The following is a 14,600-nucleotide window of genomic DNA, read 5'->3' on the forward strand; positions in this document are numbered from 1 at the left end:
TGCTAAAACATGAATTCTTGGAACAGAAAGAAGGTGCTGTAAATCACCACCAATTCAGAAGTTCATTTGTAATGGGTTTCGTTTTATTTACTTCAATTGAACATTATTTACAGACACAAATTAATAAAACACATCACAAAACAATAAAATTTCAACAGTTAATATTTATAGGTGCATAGTTCATGCTCAATTACTTTATATATGTATATATATTAACAACTCTCACAATAAGTCATCTCTGCACAGAAATAATTATCATAGGAAACATAAAAAAAACCTTTTATCAAACAATACCATGTTACTGACAACCTGTCAACAAAACATGTACAGCTTTAGAAATAAGCAGTAGACACTTAGGTGATTTTTATTTTTATTTTAGCTTTTTAAACTTGAAGCCACAATATCCACAGCACAACAATGGGCCTGCCACCCAGGGATTAGTTTCAACAGGAGGGAATCACTGAAACAAGAGCTGGACGCAGTCATAGATACTCCGATCATTGCTGATGGAAGACTTCAAAATACACTGTAAAAACTGTAAAAAAAGTTAACAACTGGGCACATTGGAACTCAGCACTTGTACAGGATGGGACATCTTTGTTAGCAGATTTCAGAAGATAGAAAGAGGGGAGAGATTCTCATGCTTCAGGTTCATAGTCTTGATACTTTTCCTATTGAGAAGGGCAAAAGTCAGCATTGGCAACATTTATGAAATGCCACATTTTAGACCTGATTCTATTCCCATTGAAGCCAATAGAGAAAGAGGTGCTATTCTTTTTAATAGGAACAGGATCTGGGCATTTATCTTTATTTGGTTGGCATTATTTTATCATGTCTTTAAAATATTTAGTTTACAATCAAATGTATTTATAGACTAACTAGATGCCTCCTAACTGAACATACCACTCAACTATGGTATCAGCTGCAAAATGACTTATAATAATGCATCTGTGAATAGTACCCATAAGAAATAAGGGAAGAAGGGGGAAAAATCACATTCCTACATGTAACATGTACTAAGTATTCCTCATGAGGGAAAAGCATTTCAAAGATAAGAAATGAGCCTCAATCAGTGATCCAGGAAAGCACTTATGTATGTTCAAAACTCTAAACTCATGAATAGTCCTACTGGAATCACTGGGACTACTTACGTCCTTAAAGTTAAAGAACTGAGCACAGATCAGGTCCCAAGACTGCCATAAAAGAATGTAGTATAAAAATCTTCATGCCTAAAACGTTGAATTCAAATGGCATGTTGGCAGGCTCTAGACTTCACCAGATTTCCATACTGAGCAGAGTGTAAACTTACATGGGACTTTTGTATGAGAACAGTTACAACTTGATCCAGTTCATGGTGAACTAGGTGGGGATTCTTCCACTGACTTCAGTGGAAACTAGATCAAGCTCTTAATGGCAATTGCTAAGTTTGTGGACTTAAATTCTGGTAATACAAAGAGGCTGAGTTGCCATAATTGGATATGAAATCTACTTTACACTGGTGCTGCAGCTGCTCACCTAGTCCAGTAAATCACTTATCACTAATTATAAAAATAAAAGTAACCCCTTAATTTTAATGGCATAATTTTAAATTTCTGAGTAATATATGACTTGAAGTACTTTCCTGGATCAACACTTTAGACAACTTATGCCCCTCACAATCAGAACCAATCTTCTACAGCTTGACAAAATAACCACTCTGATTACCCTTAGCAATGTGTTCCATGAATTGTAGCAACATGTTGTAACAAGCTCAAAGTAATGCAAGGCTAGCCAAAGGAAAGTGATAAAAATGATACCTTCACAATATATTTGCCACAGGGAGTAATAATGATTTGCAAGTCTTATAAAATGTGGTTTAAATGTTAGGAAGCTAAAGAATATACTTTGAGCGTACATTTTTTTACTGAAATCAAACAAAGATACATTTTTCCACATCTCTCTTCACAAACACAAGAAAACATTCTGAATTTATTATGGATTGTTCTAGAGTGATGAAAGCAAGAATATTTTCAAGCTGTGTCAAATGATTCTCTTAAAGATGATTCCTGTAAGGAAGCCATTAAGAACAGTAATGGACTTCCCCTCCCTTACCAGCTGGGTTGCAGATGGGTCTGCTTTAAGAGAGGCTGTGCAGGGAAAACAAAGAAGTAATGGAAGTGGTCTTGGGAACAATACCACTTATAGCCAGTTCTTCGATAAGCAGATGCAAACATGGAAGAACCAAGGCAGATTTCAGCTACATTAAAATGGTAGCTGGACTATTAGACAGTACAATCTTGCCTCCTTCATTCAAATGGATCTAATTAAAGATACATGAATGACTTTCTTTTTGCTTTGCTGGAAGTTCTAAAAATGTGACAAATATCATTTGAGATCGAACAAAATACTATGTTTCAAATATGAGCATTTAACAACTGCAAAGGAAATTTGGAACTGAAGGGCACATTAATTATAGGATTTAGGTGCTGTTCACAAACTGAAGAGATTGCGCACAGCCCATCCTTCTAAAAATTGATTAAGGAAATATCCTGAGATGCGGAAGATTCACTTTCAAGTCTCTATTCTGTCTGACTTGAGGCAGAAATGCAAATTGTAGCCTCCCATCTCCTAGCACACTACCCTAGTCACTGGACTACTCTCAATTCTGGGTCAGATCTCATTGGACGGCTGCACACATGCTGGGGGAGAAGGGGTGGGGGAAGCGCTCCTAAGAACCTCTCTAATTAAGGCATGAAAAGTTTTAGATGTAGTGGAACAGATCCAGTAGAAATGGAACAGATCCAATGGAAATGAAATGTTTTATACATAGTGGAACAGATCCAGTAGGGCATAATGGGCACTTTTACACGTCCTCTGACACGTTCTGATTAGAACGCATCACATTAGACTCAATCGAGTCTGCTGGACAGCTCTAATCGGAACACTCTAATCAGAACATTTTAGATATAGTGGAACAGATCCAGTAGAAATGGAACAGATCCAGTGGAAATGCTGCAGTGTCTCGTTTATTCAGTGTCCCCATGTTTCAGAATGGTGGCAGGGATGCTTTAACTAAAGATTCTTGAACAAGCTTTAGTTAAAGTGCCCCTGCCACCATTTTGAAATGCAGGGTGCTGAATACACAAGATGCTGCGGGTGTTTTAATTAGAGCGACTCCTAAGAAACACGGGGATGTTAAATACACGAGATGCCACAGCACGCTGGGGTGTTCTGATTAGAACTCTCCTGCAGACTTGACTGAGTTTGCTCTGGTGCGTTCTAATCCGAGCACATCAGAAAACGTGTAAAAGGGCCTGTTATGTCCTACTGGATCTAGAGGCCAGTCTAAAACGTTTCATTTCCACTGGGCCTGAGGCATTCACCTGGGAGGTAGGGCACCCAGTCCAGTCCTTGCTTGAAAACAAATGTTATTGTTGTCATTTATAGAAATTCCTGCTTCCAGCTGAAGACAGCTGGTTGCTGAAAAAACAGTGGTGTAACATCTAACCCAATAACAGGCAATGTTGCACAAAGCATCAATAATTCTTTAGAACTTATTCATTACATAAGAGAACACTTAACATATTAAATTTTATAACCAAGCATGATGCTACTGCAGACCTCTACTCCTTGGGCTCACTCATCCCATTTTGACATGGGAAGGAGTAATGGGGAACCCCAGGAGATGTTCTGCCTCATAAAAATGTCTGTCAGAAATGCTTTGTGCCTTCTACCACGCTGCAGTTTGCTAACCCCCTGCATAGCTGGCTCTGCACCTTTAGGCATATAGAAGATTAGAGTCAGGGGCTTGCCTCCTCTCTGACATGTTCTGAGCATCATGCACCCCTGAAGGCAAGAGATTCTCTCTGTGAGTGCCTGGTATGAGCTGGCCTACTACTGTTATTCTGCTGGAACTGGATCACACTGACGGAGTCCCTGCATTGAACTCTCTGTTGCCATCTGCTATATGTGTTCACTGAGCAAAACAAAAAAATTACCTCAGGAGGCATTTCATAAGCCTCATTTTCAGTGTCCACCGGCATGTCTGTATTATCCATCATTCCTTCCTGTGGGATGCCTTCTTCATTCTGATTTTTCAAATGAGAAGAAAAACAAGAAAAAAACACCAGCCTGTCATTGGTTTCTTCATGAAATATTTTTACTGGTTTTGTTTTTCCCATTAAATATGAAAATGATTGTCCTAAGAAGCTGATTATGAAGGCAAACAGACATTTCACTTTCTATGTTGCTAGACAAAGATGGGTCAAAACCCAGGGAGCTTCCACAATAGTAAGTCTCATATTCAGCAAGAAGAGGAGTCAGTGGAACAGCATCCCTTTACATGCTAACCTGAAGAACTCCCTTCAGGAATTCCATGTGGTTCAGCCTGGGTGAGTATTTTGATCGGGAAGATATGACCATGTAATGCTGCTGGCTCCAGGTGGTATCTCCAGGTGCCCCACTAAGTGCTGCCCTTATCATTAATGTCTAGAAAGTCACGTTCTGGGGCAATCCATCCAGCTTTAGTAAGTAGGTATGGAATAGACTAGGTGCCAGTTGCAACAGTCTATAAGGGAGCCACGATCGTATGTAGAAGTGGCACACAGATACCCATAGCAGATATTGCACAAGATGTTCCATTTCTTTGTGCTGTTAGAGAACTGCAACTCTATTCACTTCTTTCCATGCATGGACCAAGACCTGTCTTTAACCCAAGAGAATGACAGTAATGTCATCTTGCAGAGCCTCTGGCAACCCCTGGGGATTGATCTCGTCAAAAGACAGCAAATACAACACAACACACTAGCGATACTACAATAAAATAGGTTAATTTTGAAGATCACATTCTGCCATCACCCAGCCCAGCAAACACACACACATGTGTAAGTATGTTTTATTCAAGTGATTTTTCCCACTGACTTTAATGTAGTCACTTGTGAGGGCAACCTTACTCATCCACAAATGAATCTAAAGTATCAGGTTACTGAAACAAATATGATTTTGAGTTATATAAAAGAATAATATTAATCTCAAAAAGATTGTTTTATAGACTGATCAGCCATTCTCACTGATATCAGCATCAGTTTCTAGCAGCTATAGCCTTTTCAGAGTATGTGCTTCAACCCTACTGGCCAGAAGAAAGTTATGCCATATTCTTACATATATAACACACACCCCTGCCCCTCCCACCCCACCTCCCCCAAAAAAGCAACTACTGAAAACTGGAGTGCACATTATCTGTGAGAAATACTGTAAGGGCAGTTTCTGCTGCTTGCTGGGCAAAAGTGAGAGCAAAGTCCATGATCCACAGGAAGCAGAGCAACGAGGGGCTCAGGTCTCTAGCCTGCTACTATTCAGTTACTTACTACAAGGAAATATTTTCTCTTCTTCATTCTACTTTTCAAACTAAGGTGTGTATCTTATTCCAGGACACGTTGTATGCAAGAAAATATGGGATATATAGAACCTGGATTTTTCACAAGGTTAGGTTCCTGAGAAGATAAAGGTTTGTAACCTAGCCCACTGTATACAGAGCTGCAGCAAAAAACTACATGTGATTACTGAAGTGCTCCAGCAGTTTGCAGCAGTTTTTATTCAAAGGATGCCATAACTTCAATCAGCTGTGTGGGACCATTGATGAGCTCCAGCTGAGTAAAGAGACACTTTTTGAAGTAAAAGCTGCAGCTAACAATTGAGCAGTTCATTCTTAATTTGGCAGCCTACTGTGAATTAAGTGGGTTGCAAACCACCAGGGTACAAATGATGCAGGTACTACTGTATAAGAGCAGAAAACACTGTGGGCTCCCCCACCACATATACATTTCAGGAGGTGGAATTAAGGACACTGAGCAAAGGTCATGGGCCAGATTCTAATATCCTTGTGTTAGATAAAATGTTCTCCTATGGGTGATGCCATTATAATTAATAAGATCCCTGCAACAGTAAACAACTCATGGAGAAAGGTTATTGAAATCTGGTCTTAAAATTAAACATTATTTTCTATCTAGAACAAGTTTAAAAGACAATGCATATGGCACTTATTTAGGCAAAACCCTAACTGAAGACAAGTTAAAATTTGTCCTAAGCAAGGAGGTAGTCCAAAATTGAAAGAGGCTTGTATGAACAGCCATATCTTAGCTGATATAAATCAGCTCCAATAAAAAATAAATAAATAAATGAAAATCAATGAAGCTACAATGGTTTACACAAGCTGATCATCTAAACAGAAATAGGGGTAAAATCAAAATATACAGGGTTTAGTTGAAATTAAATTAAAATATTGATAATCAACAATTTATGGATTTAATAAGGATATTAGTGAAAAAAGAAAGTCCAGTCTAAAGGGATAATTATTCAGAGCCCAAGGTAGTCATTCTAAAGGAAACATAGGCTGTAGATAAAACATAAAGCAAAAATTTTAAAAAACAAAATACCTCTCTCTCTAGGCTGACATGAACTAAAGATGAACAGCCCCAAAATGCAGCTCCTATTAAAATTTTAACTCAAATTTAGATTAAAGGCCATGAGACTGATTCCCACTACTGACACAAGATATTTCCACTCCGTGGCATGGATTTGGAAAAGTCAGCCCTCCTCACACTCACACAACTGTTTGGGTCAGATGCATAGAAGGGAATTAAATAAGGAACAATATTTTAATCTTTGTCATGATGCACAGTTCTAAGGGACGCTTTGTTTGCATTGCTATTCCATTCTGCAAGGCACACAAGGGGAAAGGGCAGCTCCATCTCTAAAGTTTATATTAATAATATTCGGTTTTGAGATCTCTCACACCATCATTTCTATACCTTCATTTTAAATTTACAGATCTGTTCTCCTCCATTCCACTTTCCTATCACTATGTATTTCTCTTCATTCTCAGTTTTACTCCTGTATTCAGATATTCTCACTCGCTTTACCTACTCTATCTCTGCTGTCCTACTCAACTTAGTCTGCCCTCTGCCTGGGGTCACTTAGCTATTTTCTGGACTTCCTATTCCTCTGTTTTTAATCCCCATACAAACTGACCTGTCCAGACTGCCTGTTTCCTTCAAATGCTTCTCTCTCTTGGTTCTCAAATTCTGAAGTGTTCTTTTCTCTTTCACCCCAACACACCCTTTCATTCTTCTCACCTGAACCTCTATTGCTCAGCAAGGGTTCCATAGTGTAAATCCTTCCTGTGTCCTCATTTTCCTGTCACTCTGCTACTACCTTCCTGTACATGTATTTTGTCACAGCCAAGTGCAGAGTGCCATTCAGGTCTCCTGGATCCCTATTCTCTCATCTTAGGTTGTATATTCAATTAGAGAAGTTTCCTGTGACAAAAGTCCATGGATTCAGCATACAGGAACAATTGCAGGACAGCCAGTGCCCCCATTATTATTCCTCCCATGTCTAAGATTTATTATCCTGTTACTGTGAGGCCACATCCACCAAGTTTGCAGAAGGGACAAAATAAACCGCAAAATGGTATATTCTCCCTCAAACCAAAAAAATCCTGAATGAAGATGCATGTTCTCTTTGAGTGATGTGATCAGCTCCATGTTTTCTACCAACTCCTTGAACGAGAACTTTACAGAAGATTCTTTACTGCATAGTAAAGCATCACTGTCTACATGTGTACACCATTAACTTCACAGTACACTAGCCTACTGCACAATTAGCTACTACCTGTAAAAACCCTCCAGGAGCTGGAAACCGAGCATCTCCAGGACAGGAGAGCTCTCTACCCCATCCCACCCCACCCCATCGCGGCATGGCTTGGCTCCCAGATTCCTACAGGAGCTGGGAGATGAGCACCACCAGAATTGAGAGCTGTTTGCTTTCCTGCCCAGCTAGGGGTTGACTGGGAGCTTCCCCAGAACAGCTCCCGGCCAGCCCCAAGTTGCACAGGGAAGCTCCACTGGGCACAGGGCCTGTCTGCATGTGCACAGGGCTGCGAGAGCTCTGCAGTGGCAGCTGTCACCTGGCCCCATGCACATCAGGACCCATATTTATGTACACAGGGCCAGGAGACAGCTGCCACTGCAGCCAACAGAGCTCTCCTGGCCCTGTGCACATCAGGATCAGCTCCTGTGCTCCCTGCCAGCCCCTGGGCTAGCACCCTGAAGGAGCCTGAAGCTCCATCTGGCTACCGCAGGAGGCCAGAACAGGGTAGAAGCAGCCCTGTGCTCCAATTGGGAGCATATTTTCTCCCAGGGAAGGCTTACTGTGCAGTATTTTACTGAGCAGTAGGCCTTTGTAGCATTAATAGCACATGTAAAAGTGCCCGCACTATAGTACTGCTATCTGGATTAAAGGAGTTTGGCAGGTTGGCTAGTGATAAAGAGAGGCAAGAGGCAGATCTATAGCTCAACCTTTTATTGTTTACACTCCAAAACACTTCTCCAAGTGTCTATCTGGTTACCTGCCACAGTCCTATTAAAACTGCTGACAGATTTTAATCATGCCACAAATGTAACATGTTAAATCACACAATAAATGGCAATATGACATGTATTCAGTACATTTTTGGTGCCATAAAATGGCAAAATAGTTACATAGATGTTCCACAAATAATGTAGGATATCTTTGTGTGGCTGGTTCACATGATACTTTAAAGTGAACTTGTGACATGCCCCCTCTCAATGTCAATCAGCTGATGGTCTCCAACTGGATGGGGACTACTTCCCTCCTGATGCTGACAATCAGGGCTTGTGCTGTGGTTAAGTGCTGGGCAGGGGAGCAGACTGATTCCTTCCAGGTGACAAGTTGAAAGTTGTGCAGCAGCAGCCCTACATGCAAGGGCACCACTATCTAGTTCTGCAACTGCTGTGGGGGTGGTGAAATTGGCTCCCCCCCCACCACATACACTTGGCAAGTGCTGAGCCATGTGCCCAAAGCCCTGCACGCAAAGGCTTTAAACATGCTGGTGCATGTGGAGCTCAGGATCATGATCCTGAGCTATACCTGTGCTGTCAAATAGAAAGGGACATGCATAGGGATCTGAACCAATACATATGAATGTTGAAATCAGGGATCAGATCCCATCATGCCATTATATCAACATTTGCCAGGGCTATATTCTTACCCATTCTGCCTGGGGAGACTGAGAAGGGAGAAGGAGAATGCAATACTGACTAGCAGTAGGTCTTCTTGGATTTGATGAACTTTCCAATTCTCACTCCAGTCTATACCCCATATTTATACAGGGCTTACTGTAAAAAACATTTTTTATGGCCTTGAAAGGTGTTAACTATGTGAGATTTATGTCCTTGTAAAATGTGTGTGTGTGTGTGTGTATGTGCGTGCGCGTGCACGTGCACACATGCTTTCTGATGGGGAGGATTTCTTATCTCCTTCTGTTAGGGTAACAATATGAATTTTGGTGAGTACTGGGTATGCAGCTGAATGAAGGCTTTTTCCCATGTCTCAGCAAAAGCTGCTGGTCACAAGGCTGGATGATACATTAAAAGCAATTAACTTTGCTAATGCTTAAGTAAGCGGATTCTTAACAAAAGGATAGGGTGCAAAGTGCATGATGTGTTGGGTAAAAATAGGATGCAGCCCACCAGCTATCATCAGGAGACAAAGCAAAAGTACGGCCTTGGAGATGGTGCTGAAGTCAGCAAGAAAACCAGAAAGAGCCAGCGAGAAACCACAATTGACTGGGAGATGACAGAGGCAAAGTCTTATGCATGTGCTCCTAGCAGAAAGGCATGTAAATGAATGAAATGCACAGGCAATTCCATGCTAAGGAATCAAACAGTAAACAGAGGTGGACCTTGAGATGGGAGGAGAAATGGGTGGAACCGAAGGAGGGACCTAGGAGGGGTGAATGTTAATATGTATGAACCAAGGTGTATAAAATGTGAAAAGAACTAACGTTCAAGGCAGACCCCCTGGTTCACAGGCTGTGTGTCTGTGAGGGACCATTGTCCGAAGCTGTCTCCATTCTAAATAAAGCTGTTGTGAGCAATGTGTGCTGGTGTTTGCTCCCTGCTTGCTCTGGCTAATGAGTACCAGGATCCATGAGCAATTGGACCATCGTCTCCCTAGTCGTTGGGCGCCACATGGAGTTAGGGTCTAACATCTTCTTTCACCATATTTGAGTGTCACTTGTCACTAGCCTGTTTTCTTTTCACTTTGGGTTATAGTTTTCACTAACAAGACTGTTTTGCTTTTACAGCTTATCTAACAAACTCGACACATATGTATTAGATGTAGTTATGCTATAATGCTATAATAGTAGTAATTAGTATAGTCAATTCTATTAACTTTTTAAAGCTAAAGCTTGATATTCTATGTTTGGATTCTCTATTTTAAGGTTTTCTTGTATAATGTTTCCTTTTTGGACTTGTGCTTTGTTTAATTTATTTTGCTGTTGGTTTAGCTGCATGTATTATTTACTTTCTTTACTCTGCTGACCAAGCTAGTTGCAATGCCTGCAAAAGTACATTCTATGATAACTCAGAAACTGATTTCAGGGCTTTCTGTTTTAGCTACACTTTTGCAGCTTGGCCACAGCCCACTGAAAATTACTAAGTCTGGGAATAGTACTTATAGTTCAGTCCTTGGATCGTCTCAAAATGCCCTATAGGCCTCCAATTATGACAGCCTTAAATGTACTGTATGCTCCTACTGGCACAAGCAACCACATGCATTGCAATATTCCTTCAATTCTCAAAGCCGTTAGTGGGTATTTACAAACAGGACTTTTTGGTATTTAGCTCTGCATTTTCCAAACCAACTAGTGACTCTGGGTGCTCAGTTTGACACCTGTCTTTCAGAAGATCCTCAGTACTTCTGAAATATTGGGCTCCTTTAAGAGGTCTTAATCTGACCACCCCAAACTGATTGTCTTCACTGTGACACTGAAAAAGTAGGCAGTATCATTCTAAAGAAACTTGTTTCTTGTTAATTTTCTAAGGCAATGCCCCAGCCTACATCTGCCTCAAAGGCTAAGCTGCTGTGTGACAATCAGTTGATGTTGCATTTGATTCAGAGCTGAGAGTGTTCTTGTGATGAATATTTTAATGGTGTTACTTCACAAGTCATGCAGCATTTCACTTTTTTGGACTACATTTCTCACCTTTACTCAAGTCAAGCATGTCCATTTTTGCCTCCCTATCATGAAAGAACAGATTTTTCTAGCAATCAGTGTGGTAAGTAAAGCTGTGCCTGAAATTATTCTTGAGGCTGCACAAGAAAGCAAGCATTCAGCTTAATGTTATCTGTAACAGGAAAACAGATGGCTAGTAAAATTGCCAGAGCCATAACAGAGATGAAGGAAGTTGCTTGCCAACAGAGTTTCAAAGAAGGGTTTCAAAGTGCATGAGCTATTCATCCATGGGGTGTCTATCGCAGGCTTACATACCCATCAGAATTATGATGAACACAGTGTCTAAAATGAGTCTAAATTTCTCACAAAACCAGTGACAAATTTCCTTACACCTCTAAGCACAGAGCTGGTCAAAATAAGACACATGTCAGGCAGTGTCCAAAACAACATTAATGCCTTATAGTCTTTTCCTTCAAAGAAACAAAAACATGTCCTACATGAAATCACCAAAAGAGCTGCCTATTTGTGAAAAGATACATCAGCTTTGTCTTCTTGTAAGCACGATTGCTAGGCACAGAGATTGAACATGAACCAGTGTAAGTGACTGGCAACCAGTCTAAACCTGCAACAACAGAAATTCAGCACACACAGACCAGTTTCAAAATGTCTTAATCCAGTCTAAAATAGAGCTGGACAGATGTAGTATCAGACTTAATCCATTTCGGTTAGAGCAGTATATTGAACTTCTGCCCCAGATCCTATAGCAAATCACCTTAGTTTGCTGTCCTCCAGCATCCCAGGCACCCCTCACAGGGTGGTGTGCTAACCGCGGCCAGTGTTTGTCTGCTCTGGGAGAGCGCTGGGCCAGCCCTGTGGGCTGTTGCTGACAGGAGCCAGAAAGAAAACAGGCAGAAAACAGAGCCATGAGGTCCAGAGCCAGCACAGCAAGAGGCAGTATGCGTGGAGGGGTTTCCATTCTCCCACCTGTTCCCCTGACCTGACCAGGCCTGACAGCTACAGGCAGGAGCCAAGGAATTCTCCGGCAGATTGCTTGAGTGCCCCCAAGTCTGTGGCCTCGCCCAGTGCAGGCTGCCTTCATGCCCCTGGCCCCTCCCCCCCGCCCCCAACAAGGGCAAACATGAGTTATGTTCACTCCTAAACTAATCTAGGGCACTTAGAAAAGGCAGTGAAAATTAGTGCAAATCCATCTAGAGCTTTTTGAACCTAGCCTATGACATCAAAATGCTACCCTTATCCATTTTGATGTCAAGCTGACTAGAACTGGGGTTTAGTTAAAATGATAATGACATTAGAAATGCAACCTTGGAGAATTTCTTACATTTGAAAACTGCCCTTCTAGTAACCAAAGTTTCTTAATTTTTAGTAACAGTTTTACTGCCACACACATCTTTTCCTTCTGCTATGAAGATACTGAAAGAGAAAGCATAACTATTCTTGAAAACAGAAGCAGTTGAGGCATGTCCAGTGTCATTATTTACTTCTTGTAAAATAAATAAAGTGTACCTGTACTGCATAAGAAATGATTTTCTATCCATCTTCACGATGCATTTAATAATTTAATATCTTCATCCATTTACCAAAGATAGTCCCTCTTAACAAATTAGTTCTCTTCTGTTACAGAAGTCAAACATTCCCAGAATTGAATAAAATCTCTTGAATCTACCACTTCACTATTTTTAAAGCACAGAGAAAGCTGAATCCTTAGGGAAATATTTACATTAAAAGCCATGTAAAGCTCAGACATGAGTTTTTTTGAGGGAAAGCTCAGGCTCATTTGCACATAAAGCACTTTTTAAAAATTAGGATATTTGATAAAAAAGAAAATGTGTATTAAGCATGACGGTTGAAGACAGAACAAAGTGATAACTCAGATTGCCACATGACACCAGCTTTAAACAACCAGAAATGCACATATAGTTTGGTTTTTCAACAAAGCCATATTTAGGTGAAATGTATATTCCCTCACGCAAGCTTTGCAAAAGAAATAGGCTTTTTGCCTTCACCAATCACAGCTAAAGGTGTAGAGCCCATAGTTATCCAGAACACCCAAAATTATATTCCATGACTACTATGAAAGCTAACAAACTGTAGAGATTGCCAACCCTTCCACCTAGCCTTGATAGGATCTGTGGTTAGGATACCTATACAGCTCAAGGACCTACAGGCCATGCTCCATCCTCAGTGCCTATACTGGTGATTCTCAACTGGGTTCCACAGCAGCCTGGGGTGTCTTGAGATACTTTTAAAGGTGCTAAAAGGTGTTGTGTGATATTAGCTCTGTTAAATGTATGAACACCTCCACAATTTACAAGATACACCCAGAGATTTCCAGTTGGAATCCATAGCGTCAAGGCCTGTTGTGGTCCTTCTGAGATCTTTGCAACAGACAAAAATTGCACTGTTGTTTGTCCATAGTTAAAAAAAATAGTGAAAAAAGTAAGAGCTGGCATTTTCCAAGGAGCACTTTGAGTCTGAGGTATGCCTTGAGTCTAACAAAGGCACACATCTACACACTCCAATGGAATGAATTGCTACAATACATGGTTCTGTGGTGTCCAGGAGACTGCATGACAGTTCTTAGGCTGCTTTTCCGATTCATGGACTCCTCATATAGCAGAATAATTGTGTATCTATTTAATTCAGCAATTCCATAATCATGTACATGGCTGTGTGAGGAAACAGTGTTTCATCCTTTCACAACAGAAAATCAATATACTAAACATAACACCAATCACCAATTCAAATCATATTCTAAAAGAGTGGTGCTCAACCTTTCGGCTCCATGGGCCAGAGGACTGGGGCAGGGCCAGTCTACAGGCCTCAAATGCCAGGATCAGGCCCTGGGGCCAGCACTGCCCCATTCCTGCCCCAATGTGCCAGAATTGGTCCCCAAGAGCTTGGCAACACCCTCTCCCAGCCACCTGTGTGACACCATTGAGTCTTGGGGCCCAGCACCACCCCTGCACACTGGGATTGGGTGCCTGATACAGTGCACAGGTCTGGGGTTCCCCATGGATCCAGAAATTTGGCAGTAAGGGAGTGGTGTCATCACTTTCCCACTGTCAAATTTCTGGAACCATGGGGAGCCCCACAGGCCAGATAACACAGGGCTACAGGCAAGATCTGACCCATGGGCCAGGGTTTGAGCACCTCGGTTCTAAATCAATTGAACAATTACAGCTATATTTGGCTAGAGCTACAAAAATACACATTAAAGTTTCCAAAAGTCTCCAGCAGAAATTTCACTACAAACCATCTTGTGTATGGGCAATGGTCAAAGTGTCCAGTTCCCTTTGCAAGATAAGCAGTGGTGCAGCAAATACTGACCAGTCTTATGTGAAAGCTCCCCAAAACTAACGTATTTACTAAAATATAAATCAAAAAGATAAAAAGCTCATCTAGAAGGCTGGCCTTGTTTAAAGCAGACAAATATGTGAATTAAGTTTATAGATTCATAGATTCTAGGGTCAGAAGGACCTCAATAGATCATCGAGTCCGACCGACTGCATAGGCAGGAAAGAGGGCTGGGTTCAGATGACCCCAGCTAGATGCCCATCTA

At 41.1% G+C, this 14,600-nt stretch overlaps 1 protein-coding gene across 1 annotated transcript in view; it reads right to left on the reverse strand.

Moving 5' to 3' along the window:
• Positions 1-498: 498 nt before the first annotated feature.
• The window catches only part of SNCA (synuclein alpha), a 197,648-nt gene continuing 183,546 nt past the window's right edge, over positions 499-14,600 (reverse strand). Inside the window, exons 4-5 of the mRNA XM_006018117.3 lie at positions 3,978-4,067; positions 499-671 (exon numbers count right to left, since the gene is read on the reverse strand). Coding sequence (XP_006018179.1) covers positions 639-671; positions 3,978-4,067 — 123 coding nt within the window. The 3' untranslated portion in view covers positions 499-638. The remainder of the gene's footprint in view (positions 672-3,977; positions 4,068-14,600) is intronic.

The sequence above is a fragment of the Alligator sinensis genome, unplaced genomic scaffold (genome assembly GCF_000455745.1).
Source record: "Alligator sinensis unplaced genomic scaffold, ASM45574v1 scaffold125_1, whole genome shotgun sequence".
Lineage (NCBI taxonomy): Eukaryota > Metazoa > Chordata > Crocodylia > Alligatoridae > Alligator > Alligator sinensis.